This window comes from Vipera berus (assembly GCF_964194415.1).
Source record: "Vipera berus genome assembly, chromosome: 1".
In the NCBI taxonomy this organism is placed as follows: domain Eukaryota; kingdom Metazoa; phylum Chordata; class Lepidosauria; order Squamata; family Viperidae; genus Vipera; species Vipera berus.
In genome coordinates this window covers 270787889-270808508 of record NC_138202.1, presented here as the reverse complement: position 1 = coordinate 270808508, position 20620 = coordinate 270787889, and the positions used below count along the sequence as shown (strand labels likewise).

The 20620-nt window shown below is 37.4% G+C and overlaps 1 protein-coding gene across 2 annotated transcripts in view; it reads right to left on the bottom strand.

Moving 5' to 3' along the window:
- Positions 1–3300: 3300 nt before the first annotated feature.
- Positions 3301–20620, bottom strand: part of ADGRG6 (adhesion G protein-coupled receptor G6) — a 102566-nt gene continuing 85246 nt past the window's right edge. The window contains exons 22-26 of one of the 2 annotated variants that reach the window (XM_081337170.1): positions 19465–19748; positions 15956–16057; positions 12682–12834; positions 11743–11789; positions 3301–6159 (exon numbers count right to left, since the gene is read on the bottom strand). In XM_081337170.1, coding sequence (XP_081193296.1) covers positions 11776–11789; positions 12682–12834; positions 15956–16057; positions 19465–19748 — 553 coding nt within the window. In that variant the 3' untranslated portion in view covers positions 3301–6159; positions 11743–11775. The remainder of the gene's footprint in view (positions 6160–11742; positions 11790–12681; positions 12835–15955; positions 16058–19464; positions 19749–20620) is intronic. The other variant, XM_081337169.1, reaches the window with a different exon arrangement.

Genomic DNA, 20620 nt, shown 5'->3' with positions numbered 1-20620 from the left:
ATGTTACACCTCTGCTCCGCGAGCTGCATTGGCTTCCAGTTGTCTTCCGGGTGAGATTCAAGGTGTTGGTAATGACCTACAAAGCCCTACATGGCATGGGTCCGGAATACCTTAGGGAGCACCTGCGGCCAGCATCAACTTCCCTCCGCCCAGTACGCTCCCACAGAGAGGGCCTCCTCAGGGTGCCACCGGTCAAAGAATGCCGACTGGTGGCCCCCAGGGGGAGGGCGTTCTCTGTGGGCATGCCGGATTTATGGAACCATCTTCCGGTTGAGCTCCGGATGGCGCCCGACCTTCCGGCGCGATCGAACAAGCTGGCCTGGCCTGATGGGATGGGGTTGGGTTTTATTAATGTGTTTTAACTTTTTTATTGTGTTTTAACTTATTGTAAGAGTTGTGGGCATTCTGTTTAATCTCTTTTAATTTTTGTATTTTGTTTTTTAACATGCATTGCCCTGTTCACCGCCCTGAGTCCTTCGGGAGAAGGGCGGTATACAAATAAAATTAATAAATAAATAATAAATAATAAATAATTATCCCAAAACATTAGAGCTGTGGTGGTGCAGTGGTTAGAATGCAGTATTGCAGGCTAACTCTGCCCACTGCCAGCAGTTCGATTCTCACAGGCTCAAGGTTGACTCAGCCTTCCATCCTTCTGAGGTTGATAAAATGAGTACCCAGATTGTTGGGGGAAGATTGTTGCTGACTCTATAAACTGCTTAGAAAGGGCTGTAAAGCATTGTGAAGTGGTATGTAAGTCTAATTCATGGCTGTCAAACGTGCTCCGTCACCTAACATGTTGTGACATATCGTGACTTTTTTGCATTGCCGGAGCTGGGGTGGATGTGGCCTTTGTATGATGCAACCAGCCCGTGGGCTGGCAGTTTGACACCCCTGATCTAAGTGCTATTGTTATTTACTTCAGAAAGACAGAAGATTAGGGAAGGGTGATTAGAGACTCTGAATATCAGATAAACCAGGAAGTAAAGGAAGGATTTGGGGAAAAAAGATAAAATGGAAGATAAGGTGGAAAGATATGAAAGACGACAGAGTGAAAGTGGAATGACTGCAGGAAGAGAATGCACAAGACTTGTGTGAAAACATATTGTACATCAGACTCAGCCTTACTGAATGTGAAGAAAGATGTTGAAGGAGCTTAGAACAAAGTGAAAAGAATGAGGTTACAGAGTGACATACAAGTGTGTAGTTATGCTAATGGCAAGCATAAAAAAGGTACTTGGAAGAATGAACTGAAGAAAAGTTCAAAAAATGCTGCAAAGAATGAAAATATATAATGTACAGTGGGAAAGATACTTCTGTGAAGAGGATGACAAGAAGCCTCCAGCAGGCGAATGGAATTAAAATGGAATTAAAATGATTTGGAATTAAACTGAAATGATGGTAAGCCAGAAACAACATTTTAAAGATTTGAAAGAGTGGGATAGTAAGAAACACTATAAATGTTAGTGTTCAAGGAAAAAATGCTGAGAAAGATTTAATAAATGTATGACTCTTGAATAATGACCAAGCTGCAGAACTAGATGGTATAACTGGGGAAAAGTTTAAATACGAATAAGATTTGGTTAAGAAGCAGCAATGCTACTTTCCGTGTGAAGTGTGAAGGCTGCATCCTTAGCAGATAGTTTGAAGAACTCTAGCAAAGTTGCACTGGCAAAGTACCAAAATTTGGACTGGAAAGGTAGAAGAAGCAGTTACCAGTAAAATGTTGCAAATGCAATACAACTTTAACCTGGGCTGGTGTGTAAACCAGGTCATTGAGAAATATATGATTGTGAGAAAGGTTTATGTTTAGTGAATAAAGTGAAAAGACTTGAATTTTGGAATACTTTGTGCGAATATGGAGTTGAAGGTTGGTTACTAAATTCAGAAACAATGACAGAAGATGAAAACTTCCATGTGAATAAATGACATACTTAGAGCAGGGCTTTTCAACTTTTTCACCCATTGTACCACTTTTAGGAAATGGCAACATCCAAGTACCACCAGTCGCCTAGCAAGGTGTCAAAAACTTGATGACCCCCCCAAAAGGAAAAAAGTGATGAAGTACAGGTAGTACTCGACTTACAACAGTTTGCTTAGTGACTGTTTGAAGTTATAATGGCACTGAAAAAAGTCCCCCCCCAAGCCACAGCTGAGCAACACACCTGCCTGCCCACCTGGTGGCGCTCTTCTCCTGTCCGAGGTTTTCATTGTTGAGAGCGTTTCTGCCGAGGATTGGCAGCAGAGGTGGGGTGGGGGTGGGTGTTTGGTTTTTATTCTCTCCGTCTGCTGGGTGGTTGCAGCAGGTTTTGGTCACTTCATATGATCCTGGGACACTGTGACCGTCATAAATATGAATGAGTTGCCAAGCATCTGAATATAAATCACACGACCCTGGGGATATTGCAACATTCCAGCTGATCAGTGCTTCTTCTGGGCTCAGCAGACGTGCCGGGATCATCGCCGAGCTCCAGCTGGAGGCTGGTGCTGATCCTGGTGCTTCTGCTGGGCCTTGACAGCCCTGCAGCTCCAGCCATCTCTCGCTCAGGCTTGTGTGGTGCTGCCATTCCCCTCCCCTGCTACTTTTCTAGGATGGTCGTGTACCACCTGCCAGGTGCTAATGTACCACAGGTGGTACCCGTATCACTGATTGAAAAGCCCTGGCTTAGAGGATGGTTCAAAACTGAGAACAGGGAATAATAATGTGCAACGTATGTTTATATATTTATAGATGAGTAAAAAATGCATATGGCTGAATAAATTAACTGAGCGCACGTTTGGGATTTTAATGTTACAAGTTACCTGAAAAGGGTGAAATATTTGCCTAAAATTGTAATTTTGCATTATTTTGGAGGGTTAGAGAATAATGATCAGATTGTTTGCTTTTCTTCTCATCTTGAAATCCCTAACAATACATAAAAATACTCTCCCCCTTATGTCATCCCTACTCTTTTCAATCAGATAGTCTCCTGTGACCCTAAGGTCATTGGCAGAATTTAGAGCAGGGGGTCCGTGGACTGGCACCCGTCTGCGGCATGCCAGAAACTGCTCTGTGAAAACAAGCGAAGCCCCATCTGCAGGATGCAGGCAGTACATAAAACCAAGCCCCCTCCAGTCTGTGGAAAAAAACCTCTCTCCACGGAACCGGTCCCTGGTTTAGAGTTCTCTGTCCTTCAGTGTCTGGTTGAACTCTTCCGTCTCCAAATTCTGGTGAAGAAAGGTTACCTGCAAGGTCATTCTCCAGCATTCTACCAAAGAATTTCATTGATCAGTTGCAAAGAATCAAAGAGTCACTTACAATTTAATTTTTTTTAATGACTTAAGACTATTGATGCTACAATGTTTCTATAAATTGTATCACTAGTCCCTAAAAACTAATGTTTGAAATTATATCGGCATTTCCATCATAAACAAAAGTTCATCCAATAAACTATACACATAGCAAACCTAGCATGCACAGACATATTCACACACACACACACCTCCCTATCACTTAGTTTGCATATAATTACAAATACTGCTAGTGTGCAGCTAAAATATGCTTGCATATTTTGAACCTCAGAAATAAATAAATATATACAAAGGAAGTTAAACTTTGCTGATAAGAAAATCAAAGATATATACAGAAAGATATGATAAAAGAAGAGCAGTGGAAAAACTATCTGAAATATTTTTTTAAGGATTACTACATGGTAGTAAATGCAAAGAATATTCTTATTTGGCAAAAATATAGGAATATTTCACATTAATCTGGTCAGAAAAAAATATCTTATGGGAAAATGAAACTATTACAATTTTCCTAATGAAAGCCCTAATTACCGTTTTAATATTTTTTACTTCCAATTACCATATACAGAAATACACTTTCCCTTGTCATTTTGAATATTTTTATCCAAAATGTTACATAAGCTATTTTCTGAAATCTATTAAGAGACATAAATTTACTATTTTTTTAGAAAGCACATATGAACAAAACATTCTTAGTAAAGCTGTTTGATCCCATCACTCTGACATAATTTGATGTCATAAGGAATCATTCACTCATATTAAGTTAAATTCTTAACCTGTGGTAAATAATTCCTTTTAGGAATTATAAAACAAATTAAATAGTTTGAAGTCAAACAACTTTGGTTTAATAGAGCAACTTAATTTGACAATTCTGATGGTGCAAATTAATAAATTGTAGTTGTTAAACAGCTATAATACAGACGTTGAAATGTATTTTGAAAATAAACGTGCAGAGATTGTTTTCATAGAAATAGGGAGGGAATCCTATGACTTGTCAGTGGTCAAATTTGCAGTTGTAATTCTGAACAAATTTTCCTTAAAGTAAGCCTCCTTGTATTGAGTTGGAATAACTTCTAAGAAGACATACTGGAGTTTATGCTATATATTATGGGAGATTAAATAAAGTAGCACACACAGGAAGTTATTAAAGAATTGAGCAAGTGACAACATTGTTTTATAATTAGCATATAATTTTTTTTGATACTTGGAGCGTTTAACTGATTTCATCCAAAGAGAATTTGTATTTTTAAACAATGAATATAACACCCTTCTCCTTTAAAGATGAGGCATACGGACTTTAGTCAATCTAAATATAGGTGCTACAGAGTATATAATTATTATAGTCTGTAATTCAAAATACTGTATGAAGGGATGAATAGATGACATTACTGCTATGCTTATATATGAGTATTTCAATTGTTACAGCAGCTGTGTGTATCTGAAATTATAGATTACTTCTTAGGTATATTTCAATACGCATCTTGGAAAAGGACTATCTGGGGAAAAGATGTAAGAATTGATAGCATCTTGATTTGTACAGGTTAATAAACATTGCTCTTAAGGCATAAATCAATGGAAAGCTTCCATGTTCCAGGCTGCAATTCCACCTATCTAAGGATGTGAAAATAAAGCAAATTAGGAAAAACTGATGGAAGTTTATTTATAATATTGGGTTGATTCATAGCAACCGTGATATATTCAATTTCTCACTTTCTTTTGGTTTATAACTAGGCAAACTTTCAAGTTAACATAAAACACTTTGTTAAGCTCTTCCAATATCAAAGAAGCACACTTTAACACAGGGGTCTTCACATTTGGCCCTTTTATGACTTGTGGACTTCAATTCCCAGAATTCCTCAGCCAGGCACGCTGGCTGAGGAATTCTGGGAGTTGAAGTCCACTAGTCATAAAAGGGCCAAGTTTGAAGATCCATGCTTTAATACTTCTGCCATTTAAAAATGACAAAATAATAAATATGGCCCAGAGTTTGCAAGCAAGAGTTAAGATCAAGAGTACAATAATCTTTGAAACACTTTTGCTTTCTGTAATCAGGCACAAAAAATTATATATTCACTAAAAATAGCTTTTCTTTGCCTCGTCTGTAGAGAAAAAAAAATCTATAAAATCTCCCATGACTTCTCTAGCACTGCACAAGCAGATTTCTGCTTATGCCGCAAGCAGAATAGGCTATCATCCCTATTCTGCTTGCGGCATAAGTAGATTTGGTTATATGAAACAAGGGGATCCATTATACCTGTGAGCATGCACAACTGGATAGCTCTCCCTGTGTAAGGCTACATATACACACAGACACAGAGAAGAAAACTTGGGTTGATGTAACATCTTAATAGCATGGTTTGAAAATGTATTTGGAAGCTACAAACTTTAGTTTGGGGCTTTTCTAGATTCTTAATTTCGCAAAATTATAGATGGGATTAATAAACATGTCACCGATAGATGCTTGAGAACTGTTGATGAGAGAACAGCAGCATCAATACTGTGTCAGTGGAGAGAATTAATTAGATGTTCTGTTTCTCCAAGTATAGGTACAGGTAGCTGAACAACTTATATAACTGGATAAAGCACAACACTTTAGCAGAGTCTGTATCTTCAGTTACCAAGTTCAACACTTAATAATCTTAATAATCTTCATTCTGTTTGTTGACTTCTCTTCTTCCAGATATCCAGATACTCAGAATTTTGTACTGTGGCTCAGGGAATCTGACATGATCATGTTTCTATAGAAATTGTCTGACTGAGTATTGTAGTAACCTTTCACATTGTCAATGACTTGGTGAACTGGGATGATTGACGTCTGTTCCATGTCCACTTGGATGTATTTTGTTGAAGGCTTGTCAAGAAAAACATTGTCTGATTAAAAACAACACAAAACAAAATGTCAGTAATTTTGAAAACAAAGTTTACTGCCAAGAGGATGACCTCAGACAGCCCCTTAGTAAAGTATATATAATAACCTTTTATTTTTGTTCCAAATTCTGATTTTCTTTCTATAATCCATACCGTGAATATGTAAGCTGTCAGTGTGACAGTTACAATAGACTTTACTTTTACACTGCACATTAACAACTACACATTAAAAGTTTTTCCTTTAATATTTCTTTATAAAATTATGTCATTTTGAGAAGTTTTAAGGAGTAAAATGTGTGTGTGAGAGAGTGTGTGTCCAAAAGGTGCAATGAGTGTCTTGAAGTCTTAAGATACACATCTGGATAGTCTGCCTGAAAAATTCAGCCCCACTGATCTTCTCAGAGCTGTAAATTAGTAAGTTTGGACTGTATGCACACCACACTTTTGTGCTCCTGATTTATCTAGAAGTACAAATCAAATTTTGCTCCTTTAGCCTTCATGATCTGAAATTTAGCATTAGTTTTTAGATATTGGATGGCATTTCTATGCTGACCTACATGGTTACTGAAATAATGGCATCAGCATTATTGAAGCTGTGATATCAAACTGCAATAATCTGACTCACAATTAAATGCGTTTTGGTATAAGCATTAGTCTGTTTTTGTATTGGGAACATGATTATGATGGTGCTCTACAGAACAGGAGTCAGAATAATTTCACACGAACAATCAGCTTTGAATGTATGAACCAATTCAGAATAAGGACAAGAGAAAATACATCTCATTAAGAGTGATGCCAGAAAGGGGAAAGAAGTTCATTTTTTACTACTGAATTGCTCAAATGAGGAAATCATAAAATCAATAGTAACGGTTACAGGTTCCATCATTTTTAGACTCAGCTTATTATGTCCTGAAAAAAGATTTTGAGTGTGTTCCTCACTATCAATTTACATTCATATTCCATTTCATTTATGCACATAGACTGTGTTATCTACATTGAAATTAATGTCAAGCCCATGTGCCAACCTGTGGAGATGCAGAATTTAGATATAGGTTTTTTATTTATTTATCAAATTTAGGCACTGCTCATCTCACTTTCAGAAGGTGACATTACTTCAAACTGTAAAGAACATACGGAATTGACAATGGAAGTCACAGCTTCATATTCTTTTTTATAACATGCATCATCTCTCACCCTTTGTTATGCTATGATCATATTGTGTGTTTCCACTTTTTTTCTTTTAATGACCCTGTAATCCCTTGCATCAGGGTGGAGTTGGGACGCCTGAAAGGAGCACAAGCATTTACTGACCGGATGCCCTTCCTGACACCTACACAGAGTTCAAAGCAGACAATAACTCATTACACCCAGAAACAGAAATATCTGCTGCTATCTAGTATTGAACTCACAGCCTCCTGATTGTGAGGTGAGAGCTCCATCTCTAGGCCACCACGCTTCTCACATTGTGTGTTTCCATTATACTGTACAAAATCAGCTGGCATGGCTATTCACAACAAAATATTCCACATCATTATTACATAACTAGAGATTCTTGGCAGAACTGAAATTTACAAATTCTGATCAAAATTAGGAGAGGCACAGTTTCCAGCATGCATTCTTTTCACATAAAGGGTACTAAAATGCACTAATTATTATTTTTGAAAAAGAAGAAGAATGTTTAAATGCATTGTGTGTGAACTGGGTTGTTTTCAATGTAGAGCTTAACCCAGAAAGAAGAATGTGTGGTTAAATACATGTGAAAGTAATATTGACTCATCTCTCATTATTACATAGAATAAATGGTGTATTACTTATTACCTAAAAAGAGAAGGAACTTGATAACATATTTTTTTCTACTAAAACTAAGATATGTAATCTTGACCTGGGTGCAATAAATGTCTATAACAACACTGACAGAGTTTACTGAATTCCTTTTCAGTAATGCTTAGTAGGTAAAATATATTGTTCCAGACATTGGCAGAGCCATACTATGACATAATCAGGATTGACTCAAATATCAGCTGAAACCAACTGAGTTAAGTCAGCTGTGTTCATCCTGGTAACTTCAACTTCAAGCATACCTAGAACAAACTTTTAAGTAAGATACTAACAGAAGGCTAGAAGGTTCAAGACAGTGAGCAGCTTTGCTAATCCAAATATGACCATTAGATGGTGCTCATATAATGTTCCTCTTCATGTGCAATTAAACACATTATTTTTAAACATATAAAGAGCCTCTTGTTGCGGATGAAGAAGGAGAGTGCAAAAGTTGGGTTGAAACTTAACATTAAGAAAACCAAGATCATGGCATCTGGCCCTCTCAATTCCTGGCAAATAGATGGGGAAGAAATGGAGGGAGTGACAGATTTTATTCTCCTGGTCTCCAAGATCACTGCAGATGGGGACTGTAGACAAGAAATTAAAAGACGCTTGCTCCTCGGGAGGAAAGCCATGACAAATCTAGACAGCATACTAAAAAGCAGAGACATCACCCTGTCAACAAAAGTGCGTATAGTCAAGGCTATGGTCTTCCCAGTTGCAATGTATGGCAGTGAAAGTTGGACCATAAAAAAGGCTGAGCGCCAGAGAATTGAGGCCATTGAACTATGGTGCTGGAGAAGACTCCTGCGAGTCCCTTGGACTGCAAGGCGATCAAACCGGTCAGTCCTAGAGGAGATCAACCCTGACTGCTCTTTAGAAGGCCAGATCCTGAAGCTAAAACTCAAATACTTTGGCCACCTAATGAGAAGGAAGGACTCACTGGAGAAGAGCCTAATGCTGGGAAAGATTGAGGGCAAGAGAAGAAGGGGACGACAGAGAATGAGGTGGCTGGATGGAGTCACTGAAGCAGCAGGCGTGAGCTTAAATGGACTCCAGAAGATGGTAGAGGACAGGAAGGCCTGGAAGAACGTTGTCCATAGGGTCGCGATGGGTCGGACACGACTTTGCAGCTAACAACAACAATGAATAGGATTTTACCTGCTGAATTCTTTCCACAATTGGTACATGTTACTATTGAATATTATATTTATACAAAAGACTAAACATTCCTTCAACTATTTAGCATTCATTTACCCAAACAAGCAACTATATAAAATTTAAATTGGTCACAAGTATAAACAAGAGGAAAGAATTCCTCAATCTTTTCTTACAATAATGCATAGCTAAAATTAAGATTTAAAATTAGAATTACTTATGAAATGCAAATGAAGAAAATGCAAATTGCACAGGTTTTTTTTAACATGGAAAAAAGCATAGGCATGCTAAAATATAGCCAGATTTTTTTTTTGCAAACATTCTTATATGACATAGCTCATGGTTTACTTTGGTTTTGTTGTATTGTTTTTGAAAAGGTGTAGTTATTTCTTACATGTTACATTATAAGTATTTATTCAATATGAATCTGTGATTTAAGGGCTAAAGCAGCTTTCCTACAGTGTTTAGGGTTTGGGGGTTTAGAGGAAGTTCAATATGAAGAGATACAACAGAGGTATATGAAATAAGCCATAGCATGAAAAATATTAGTTTTCCCCTTCAGTCTATTGGAACTTGGAGTCAGCCATGGAGGTGGAACGGAGTGAAATGTGAAATGTTTTTGCTGAAATGTGCAAAAACAAATTTAGAAGCTCATTAACAGCTCCTTAACCTGATGGGTGGATTATAAAATCTTTTTATTCATAAATACAACAGTTACTTACTTAAATAACCACACTTTAATCCATAATCCATGTAGTACTACAAATGTTGATGAACTGCAATTCCCAGCAGCCTCAGTCACGCCGGCTAAATGGTAGGGGATGCTGGATTCTGTAGCTTGGCACCATTAGCAAACAATCTTTCCAAGGAAAGCTTCACTTTCCAAGGAAGACCCATTAATTCTTCCCCATCCCATCATTGGGATGTACTTTCAAGTCTCCAACAAAAAGCAGAGAACAGAGGATTTCACAAATCCCTCATCAGTCCTTTAAAAGTTACCTCGCCCAGGTTTGTTGCAGATCCTTCCCTTTGATCTTTTAGCCCTAACAATGGCCTCCAATGGGATCTTTCCAGCTCTCATCTTATGTGAACTTCCAAGCCACCTGTCTAGCCTTCCATGCTACATTGCAGTCCTATTTACGTAGATCAGACATGTCAAACTTGCGACGTCACGTGACGTATTGGGACTATTTTGCCACTGCCGGCAATGGGGTGGGTGTGGCTTCCAGATGATGTAACCGGCCCGTGGGCAGGCAGTTTGACACCCCTGACTTAGATAGTCTGCTAATTCATGTTCATCTCTGTCATGGCCCTAGGTTATTTGGGATGATGTAATAAATTTCTTCCTCCCCTCTTCCTTTAGAGAGGGAATAGCTTTATTCCTCCTAATCCATGTGTGAAATGGGGTGGGAGGAATAGAGAACTGCAGTCTTGACTCTTCCTTCCAGTTCTTCTTCTTCTTCAAGCAGGTGGTGAAGGAGGAGCCAAAGGGAAGCACTCAGCCTTGCTCATTCATATCCACCACAGGAAGGAATGTATTGCAGCAATTCAGTGGTGCAGTGATGTTCCAGCCCTTTCATAAGTTCACCTCTCCCTCATTAGACTTTCCCGGCTCTTCCCTTCTTTCTCTCTCCTCCCTCAGCTCAGGTCCTTCTTCTCCATCCTGGTAGCTGGAGACTCCTTCGGCTGCTGATGCAAAACAGCTTGACCCACTTCCAGATGCCATCTTCATGACCACCTACCCAGATTGAGGAAGGTGGACCATTCAGGAAGGGGGATGTTTGTAATGCTTAACCGTTTCTTGGAGCTAAAATTGAATGACTGGAGCATGAACATGTGCATGCTGGCTTTTTAAATTAAGAGTACAAGGGACTGGGAGTCCAAAGACAGTGACTTGGTCCTCAGAACTAGACATATTCATGGAGAATAGGAGCAACGGCTTAATAGTTATATATTACACTGAGGTTCAAAGGCAGTATGGCTTAAACCAACTGTCAGGGACCAATATTTGAAGAAGACAATTCCCTCATTTCCTACCTATAAGCTTTTTGGGATGTCTCTGTTGGTCACTGTATGATAGCTGAATCCAGCAGAATTCATTCTACTTTCATTAGGTTGGCTAAATATCAAAATAAATGCTGAATCAGTACACTGTCTGTGTTCACTGCATATTTTAAAAATCTAAGTAGGTTGCTAACTAAAAGCTTTTTCTAATGTTCTGAAAAAGTTTAGCATCAGAGAATACAATAATTTCTTGCAGGCATTATTATAAATTAGGTGAATCACTTTAATGGTGATTTTTTCATTTTCTTTTTGTCAGCTACTATACCAATTTTAGAGATACCTAACAATATGCATTTTATGAAGCTGTTTCCATTGGATGCTTACCTCAAACAATCCTGGAAGCTTCATTTTTATGCTAACCAATCAAAAGCACTCTTGTGTATCAAATTATAGTCAGCCAGAATTAATGACAGAGAAAGATGCACAGTATAGAATGAAGCACTATGTATGATTAATTAATCTTTTCTGTTGATTCAAACTTCATGCAAGTGTCCTTATGCAAGCGCTTGGAAATCATGCATTCAGCAAATGTGATGTACACTTTACCTTGAATGTTCGACCACTGGTGAGGATATGTTCTTAGAAGACATTATCTATACCATAAACATATGAGCAGCTGAATCAATTTTGGAGAACAGTGAAATAGTTCAATAATTACGGTACTTGGAAATATCCACCACCACACAAATGACTAAACTATGATTAAACATGAGCACAACATACCAACTGAATAACTTGCAGTTAACAGTTAATACAGAATGAAAGATTAAATTGTGCTTTACAAATTTTGCACATAACACAAACATATTGTTGTTGTCATTTATACTAAAAAGAAACCAATAAGCTCTATCATGACCAAGGATAAATAATCACGTACAGATACTTAAAGAAAATCTACTATTTAAAGCAGAACTTCTACGAATAAAGCTTTAATCCACAACAACACATCAAATTAGTTACTTAGGGTGATTCATATTTAATGAAAACCCGAAAAGACTACTTACAATTAATGCAATGAGGTGTTATATGCCAATAATTATAAACATTTTTAAACACTTCCAGAGAAATTTTTATTGCGCTCAATTTTTTAAACTGTAAACCGCCCAGAATTACTTAAGTGTGATGGGTGGTGTAGACATTTGATGAGTAAAATAAATAAAAATTAAAAGAAATGTTACTTATATGAATGTCATTGTGCACAATGTCTTGTTGAAAAGTACCAAAAATCTTACTATGTTTTAGACTTAGATAAGCCTTAGCTTTTGGTAATCCTAAAGATAATGCAATAGCATGGGTAGCTTGAGGCCTATATATTTCACTTGAATGGGCTGTTGGAAAAAAACAGCAATGAAGTAGATGAATCCCAGCCAAATTCTGGTTAATTCCTATGGGTCCACATTTGCATAACTTATCTAAGGTAAAGCAAGCTATTTCAGTAGATACTTCATTTTAAAGTTAGACTTTTTCATATTGAAAACTACTGACCAGAATGGCTGTTCCTTTTATGGTAAGTGTTTGATGTGGATTTGGATTTTGAAGTCAGATATGTTGAATTGGAACCAATAGAACTGGAAGATAAGGATTTCCCCAGATTGTCTGAACTCTTCTTTATTATATTAGTTGCTGTTTTACTCCAGTCTGAAAATAAATGAGAGCAAAAGGGGCTGTGATTGCATACCAGCTGGAAATAATCATTCAGACCTTAAAACAGACATGTCAAACTCGTGACGTCATGCAACCTATCAGGAGACAGTTACGCCATTGCTGCCAATGGGGTAGGTGTGGCTTCTGGATGATGCATCCGGCCCGTGGGCCGGGAGACACCCCTGCCTTAAAAGAAGAAATGGAATTAAAGAAAGCACAAATTATTTCCATCCCCCCCCCGAGTGTGCTTATTACCCTTTATATTGCAAATCATTCCCCAGTGCATTTCCTCTGGGCTGACAATATGGGAAATTCATACGTGCAGTGACACAACCATGTTAATGATATCGTTCATGTTTAACATCTGAAATTATTCCCACCCTGTCACTAATGTAAGATATAAGTATTTCTTGTTTTGCAAGGCTTAGGGAGGGAGGGAGGGGATGTGTAACTGGTGAGAGATGCATGGCGAGGCTCAGGGAGGTACTGGGGTCTGTGAGGGTGATGTGACAAGGCTCAGGGAGGGTGTGCCACGCAGGTAGAGCAAGAAGGGGAAGGTTGTGCAGTGGTTCCTGAATAGCCTGCAAAGTGCAAGGGAGGAGGAGCTAGGGAAGATGTGTGGGTAAGGGGGACTTGCTCCAGTGACTTGCAATCTTCACTGCCAGCTTCCCCACTGACTTTTTGGGGAAGCCATGAAGGAAGGTCATAAATGGTAATCAGATGACTGCAGGGTATTACAACCGGTCATAAGTGCAAGTGGTTGCCAAGCGCCCAGATCATCATCACATGATCACGGGAATCCTGGGATGGTCAGAAGTCTGAGGATCTATTGTAACCACTCTTCGTTCAGCACCGTCGTAACTTTGAACAGTTTCTGAATGAATAGTTGTATGTTGAGGATTACCTGTATGTACAAAGATGGAGACATGCTGAACTACCCACAATGGAAGAATGGATTGTGAAGATGGCAGAACTAACAGAAATGACAAAAATTACCTGTTTGGTCAGGGACAAAACAATAGGTACTTTTATTAAAGACTGGAAACATTTTATGAAAATGGGAAAAGAGAGAAATTGTGATTTCTGGATTTGACAATTGTAAAAAGACTGAATAAGGGATGGAGGACTATTGTAATGTTCTGTAGGGAGGAAGGATAATGAGTTTGTAACTGCTGTAAAGAAATGTGGAAGTAGCCTCTTTAACTATCTTTCCCCCCCCCTTTAACTCTATTTTTATGCACATTTTCTCTTCTCTTTTTTCCTTTATTTGCTTTTAGCTATGTAAAAACCTTTAATAAAAATTATTTAAAAATGCAAATATTTGCTAAATCCAACCACTAAATAATGACTTTCTGAACCAAGGTTCTGTATGATTACATTCTGAACTGCAATTAAAACTTTAGTTTAATTTAATTAATTTAATTTTATTTAAAAGGAAACACAGATGAGGTGAGGTGAATTTCACTATTGTGATGAAGAGTTATAAATTTTAACCAGATGTTTTTAAAAGACACTTTATATGCAAATTTAGATTTAGATTTTATTAGATTTATTAGAAGGACTCAGGGCGGTTTACAGGGCATTTTAAAATCATGATGCTTTTAGTTCCTATTGAACCATGCAATACTATAGAACACAGAGAACATCTATGAGAAACTACTTCAAGATCCTTTATGCTTCTGACTCATACCCTTTCCTCTGCCAGCTCTCAACAAAAGAAATTATTCAACCATATATTCACCAACATAAGTCAGAGAAATATATCCATCTGCCCAGTACATAAACCTGGATGTTCCTCATTTGGTAGACTCAAGGGGTTCAAATGTTTGTAGGCAACTAGTCTCCTTGAACTGGATGAGGCTATAAACAATATTTTTTAAGCTACAGAGACAATTTTTAAAAGATTCAGAGCAATTAAAGGTTGTTTCAACTCTACAAATAAGCATGGCTACAGCCATTTTCCTTCTCATTCTAGGTTGCCACATAGACCGGAGGGAGGGGGGTTGCCCAGGTGTGTCGTTAGTCAAAATAATTCTTTGTCCCTTGGGAACCAAGGTCATCGGCTGCTCCCGAGACTGCAGGCTAGGCATTGCATAAAACGTCCGTTGAGAAGATATACTGGGGAACGTGGTTGCTTGCATAGTCTTATGGGTGGGATTTTTAAACTTTGCACTGGGGAATTGTTATGTGTGTATCCAGACTTGGTTTCACATCTCCGATTCTCAGCCTAGGGAGCCTGTGAGAAATGTTTCTATCATGTGGCCAGCATGAAAATACAGAACACAGTAACCTTTCCCACCAAAGCGGAATCTATTTATCTACTTGCATTTGCATACTATTGAACTGCTAGGTTGCAGGAGCTAGGGCGAGTAACGGGAGCTCACACCTCGTCGTATGGCGCTTGGGTCTCAAACCTGAGGAGTCAGCTTTCCAACAATGGAAAGCAATGGAAATATATAATTATGCAAGCCCTTCCTGGTAACACTATTACAGAAGATCCTTTTAAATTCTGCTTACTACTAAAAATCCATTCAATTCCTGGAATTACATACATACAATAACTAGGAAGTTAAATAAGAAATCTGGAAAGTTGGTAAGGGCAAATAACTTAATATAACTGCTAAGAAAATTACAAGGACATTTCTGTAAGTAACCCATTCAAAATGAAGTAGATTTTGCTTTAATAATGAGTAGAACTGACGTTAATTAAAGTAACAAATCATAGAATAAAATGACAAGTATACAGTACATGGATTTTGTCCATTTATCTACTAAATGGGAATTCTGCCAGACTTATGAATACATATATTTAATTCGGTGAAAGCGAAGATAAAAGGATCTAAGCAACTGCTCTGATTCAGGCTTTGTTTTCTAATATCTCCTCAAACATTTACATAAATGTTGCAAGGAAACACTTATTCTTTGAAATAACATCATTTGCAGAAATGGCACATTCTCAATTTTCTGGCAGACAGTTTCTATTAAATATCTCAGAAGGTTGCGCTTATCAGGTCCTAGCAGGTCAGCACATGGATGAAAGATTACCTTATAATGTACATTTTAGCTTTATGGGCTCAATTAAGAGAGAAGAATTACAAACGGTAGTTCATATTACCTGAGTTATCTGCCAGCCTGAATCGTCCACAACATAGATGCCTTCTCCATTGCTTTTGTACATTTTCTTTCATTGCACAGTGGAATATAAATATAAATAAACCTGAAAATAGTAATAAAATCTAATGTTTTATTAAATAAGGTTAAAACACACACACACACACACACACACAAATACCTTTGGTTCATGAAATAGTGTATATGATATTTAGATATACACCTTCACTAATTGTTATTCATGTGCAAACCAAACCAAACCGATTCATAGTAAGGTAGAAGTTCTGATATAATATATTAATATAATATATTCTAATACCATGGTAGCAAACCTATGACATGCGTGCCACAGGCAGCACGCAGAGCCATCCCTGTGGGCATGTGTGCCATCGCCCCAGAGGGAGGCGGGGCCAGGCTGCTCCCCTCTGCCTCTCCACATGCGCCTGTGCTCTCGCTTTCTCTCTGCACTGGGAGTCAGGGAGAAGCTGCAAGAGCTGGGTGGATCCGGGCTGGGTGGTGGAGGCAGCTGCATATGCGAGTCCAGGTTTGCCTGCAGAGCGATTTCGCGCCCCCCTCTGGCCGATCTGGGTGTCAGAAGCCTTTGCCAAACCTCTGGAGCTCACATCCATGGCCACAGGGCGATTTTGCTGCATGCCAGCAGCCCGGTCCGGGCTCTGGAGGCCTGGAAAAAGCCTCTGCCGCTCAGATCTAGGGCTGCATTGAGAATCAATACTGACCACAGTTAGAGAGACCACTTCATTTTTAAACCAAACTGGTTAATATATGAATGACCTCCAATCAAGAAAACCCTGGGCACCTGTCCTTTCTCCAGCGGTCTTTCAAATTTCTCCTATTATTCCTCTTTTATCTTTCATGGTGACATTAAATAGGAGAAAACAAAGCTGTCTTGAACATTGCTGTTATTTCCCTGATGCCATTTATACTTAGTCCTAATACTGCTGCACTCCAGATTCCATCCATTCCTCCTCTTATAGCACCATTAGCAAGGCATCAATCACAGTAGAAGTGCCAGGAAGAAGGCAAATTTGAATGCTGAAGTTGGATGGACCTGGGACAAGCATGTATAGATGTGGAGTGTGGTAAATCACTTTAAATGTTATTTTGCTTGGGTTAAAATGTTTAATTTGCATGTTGTATAAACAGCAGGAAGACTCAACTTTCCTAATCCAGAAATATATATATATTATTATCTTGTCTATTATTACATCCATTTGGATCTAGAGGTAGAAGATAAATGACATACAGTAGCATGATCACATTATTCTGCCTTACTGGTTGGTTCCAAGGGAATTTTGCAACGGACATCCCATAAGCTGACAATTGTTATATTGTTATCCCATTTTTAAAAGAATCTTATTTTATTCCAGTTAATTATATTAATGCAACAGAAAATGCACTTTCTTTTTTTTAATGACAGGCTACTTCAAATGTATTTATTAATTATTCTAACAAATACTATTTCTTCCATTTTATTAATTTAAAAATACTATTAACACTTCTCTATTTCTCTGTTTATTTTTTTAAAAAATCCACATCTGTATTTCAAGACTCTAGGGCAGGTCTCTATAGCACACTGTGTATGTAGATTAACATTATGTGTTGCAAATTGGTGCTGAAGATGGAATATAGGAACTGGTAAAGAACAAATGAATAGAATTAGAACATGACACTATTAATATACAGCTATCCGGAACTGAATAGGGACAGTAATCAGATTCGTAATTTCATTCAGACTACATAACTTGATTCTAACCATTACATTTTGAATAGTTTATATACTATTCATATTACTGATTTATACACAGATTGTACACATGAAATGAAAGATCTATTGAATGATTTTTCCCTAGCATGTGGCCTTTTTTTTGCATATCTCTATTCAGTTATGCTTGTATTCAGGTATATTGATAAGCAGGTCAGAACAATTTCGTAAACAAGAGTACAGCTATGTAAGTGGGTACCTAGGATACAATACTTTTTTTTCAGTTACAGAGCATAAATTGCTTAATATGAAAAAAAATCCCTGTTCAACTTGTAAATCAAGTTTTGTTTTTTCTTTTAATTCCTTCAACTAATTAACACAGGATGCTGTTAGGTTTGTTTGCTAAACTGGAAACGTTCTTCTTCCTAAGAACACTGGGTTGTTTGAAAAATGCATAAATGTTGAATTTGGTTTGGAACTCTCATTGGATTTCCAAGAACAAATTTTAATTATTCATCTGGATTTTGGATATGAACCCAGATTCCGTGACCTTCCTGGTAAGAGTTCTCAAGCAATTCCAAAAACATCAAGTATGAGGATAGTCCTGATGAATACCTTTTAGTTCACTATTTTCTTAATGAAATCTTTGCAGTCTTTGTAAAACTGCACCAATTCAAGTTTCCTATTACATGTGAGAGATGTTTTTGACAACACCCTTGGAAAAGCAATGGCATGAAATAAAATTGGGAGTATCTTGGATAAAAAGGGAAATGACTGAAAAAAACAAATGGAGAGCTGATGGTGTGAAAAAAGATCCCTTTTTAAATTGGATTTCTTCTGCTACAAAAATTTACTCCAATCTGCTGAAGGGGAAGTGACATAGGGTTGATAATCTAAACCATAACTAAATTTAAATATTATTAAAACAAAGCCACATATTGTCTACATAATATTTCAAAATCTGGATTTTTTGAGATAATTTATTTAGTATTTGCATCCTTCAGCTGCTCCTATATAATAAACAAATGAACAAAAATAACAAACTTCTTACAATATAATAATATAACACATTCCCCCCCCTTTTGTTCTCTCCAAACTAGTGGAATAATAGAAAGAAATTGTGTAAAATGGTTCAGGACTCTGTTTACCAGCAAGATAACATTCTGAAAGCCAATTAGAATTGGGCCAAATTTTGATATGGCAAGAGAAGATGGCAAAAAAATAAATAAATCAAATAATTACAGAGAGAAAAATCAGAAACAATTTCCTCAATCAACTCTATGGGTCATGGCTTAGAACAAGAACCACTAGTTCAGTCTAAACTCCCCTCACCTTCCTATTTCAACAATAAGGAACATTTTAGGCTTAATTTTGGAGTGTATTGTTAAGTCTAAATTACACATTTTGAATAAGTTTTAAGTTGCAAAGCAGAAATTGCCAATTCTATATTTCTTACTCCAAAACCTGGATGAATTACTTTCTTGAAACAATAAGAACATGTTCCTAGGGTAAGCTGGAGAACATTACCAGTTCCAAAAAATTCTGACTGTGATATGTTTCTGAATTCTATTATCATCAATTATTGTCATGTGACTCTTTACTATTTATGCTGTATAGTTGTTACCATTGATACCATTTGTGTGTGTGTGTGTGTGTGCGTGCACGTGCTTACATCTACAAATCTTAAGCACAATGAATCTGTTAAGAGTGCTACATAATGCATATGATATACCTGTGAATCTGTGTTAGGTTATTACTGATATTGTTTTCCAAAACATTCCTCTACTCACCTTGCAATGAGTTGGAAATACAGAAGAGATACACAAAAGGAAGATACAGTGGCCCCCAGGCAAAAAAAGCAAAACCCCACGTCATGCCTAGGAGGAAAGTCAGGCTAATAACACTACGAAGGTTCCTCAGGATCTCTTCCCGCATAGTCCTGTTGGTCCGTTTGCCATTTCGTCCACATATTTGCATCATCACCACAACAAACATGGCAATGTTCATGAGGAACATGATTCCAAAGTAGCCAACACAAGTCACGTAAAATACAACAGTGCTTTTAATCCAGCAGCTATAAAAAAAAGTACGGTATTAATTCTACATTATTGTCATGTTACAAAATTGGTTATCTATTAATTCTGGTTGCTTTGGGCTACTTTAAACAAAAGTATTAGGCTTTAGCTATTACTTCTCTAAAGCTGTATATCAGGGTAAAGCTGGATTAGTAAATAATCAGACAAATTCAGAATCAGTTATTCTGTACTTCTAGATACTTCAAATATTGCCACAATTGCTTCAGTGAAGATTAAACGTTTCTCCGAACAAACCTGAAAGCACTTAAAATCTTCTGCTTCTTTTGAGCCATTAAATTAATGTGCAAACAAACTCTGGTTTCCTGAAATCTATCTGAAGAAGTTCAATATCCAGCTAGGTATTGTCCCAAATGTAAACATTCCTAATTTTATAATCACCTCTGCATTAAAAATACCCTGCACCCTGAATATTTGTTGACCTGGAATTTAGACAATATGAAAACATCCTATGAACAATGAATATTCACAGAAAGCATGGTTATTTCACCAGGAACATGTTTGTTTATATTGGAATGAAAAATTCAAATAAATGTCACATAAAGATACATTTTATGAGTAAAGTTTTCACTCTAAAAGTATATAAATGAGAGTCAATCCCTTTGATTTCAACGGAGGTTAACTCCAGAAGGAGCAGAACTAATAAATTCTGTGTCACAATACAGGTATTATACAGGTAATCCTCAACTTCATTTAGTGACTGTTCAAAAATACAACAGCACTGAAAAAGGGACTGATGACTGTTTTTCACACCTACAACCCTTGCTGCATTCCTGTGGTCACATGATCAAAATTTGGATGCTTGGCAACTGACTCATGTTTATGATGGTTGCACTGTCCCGGGATCAACTGT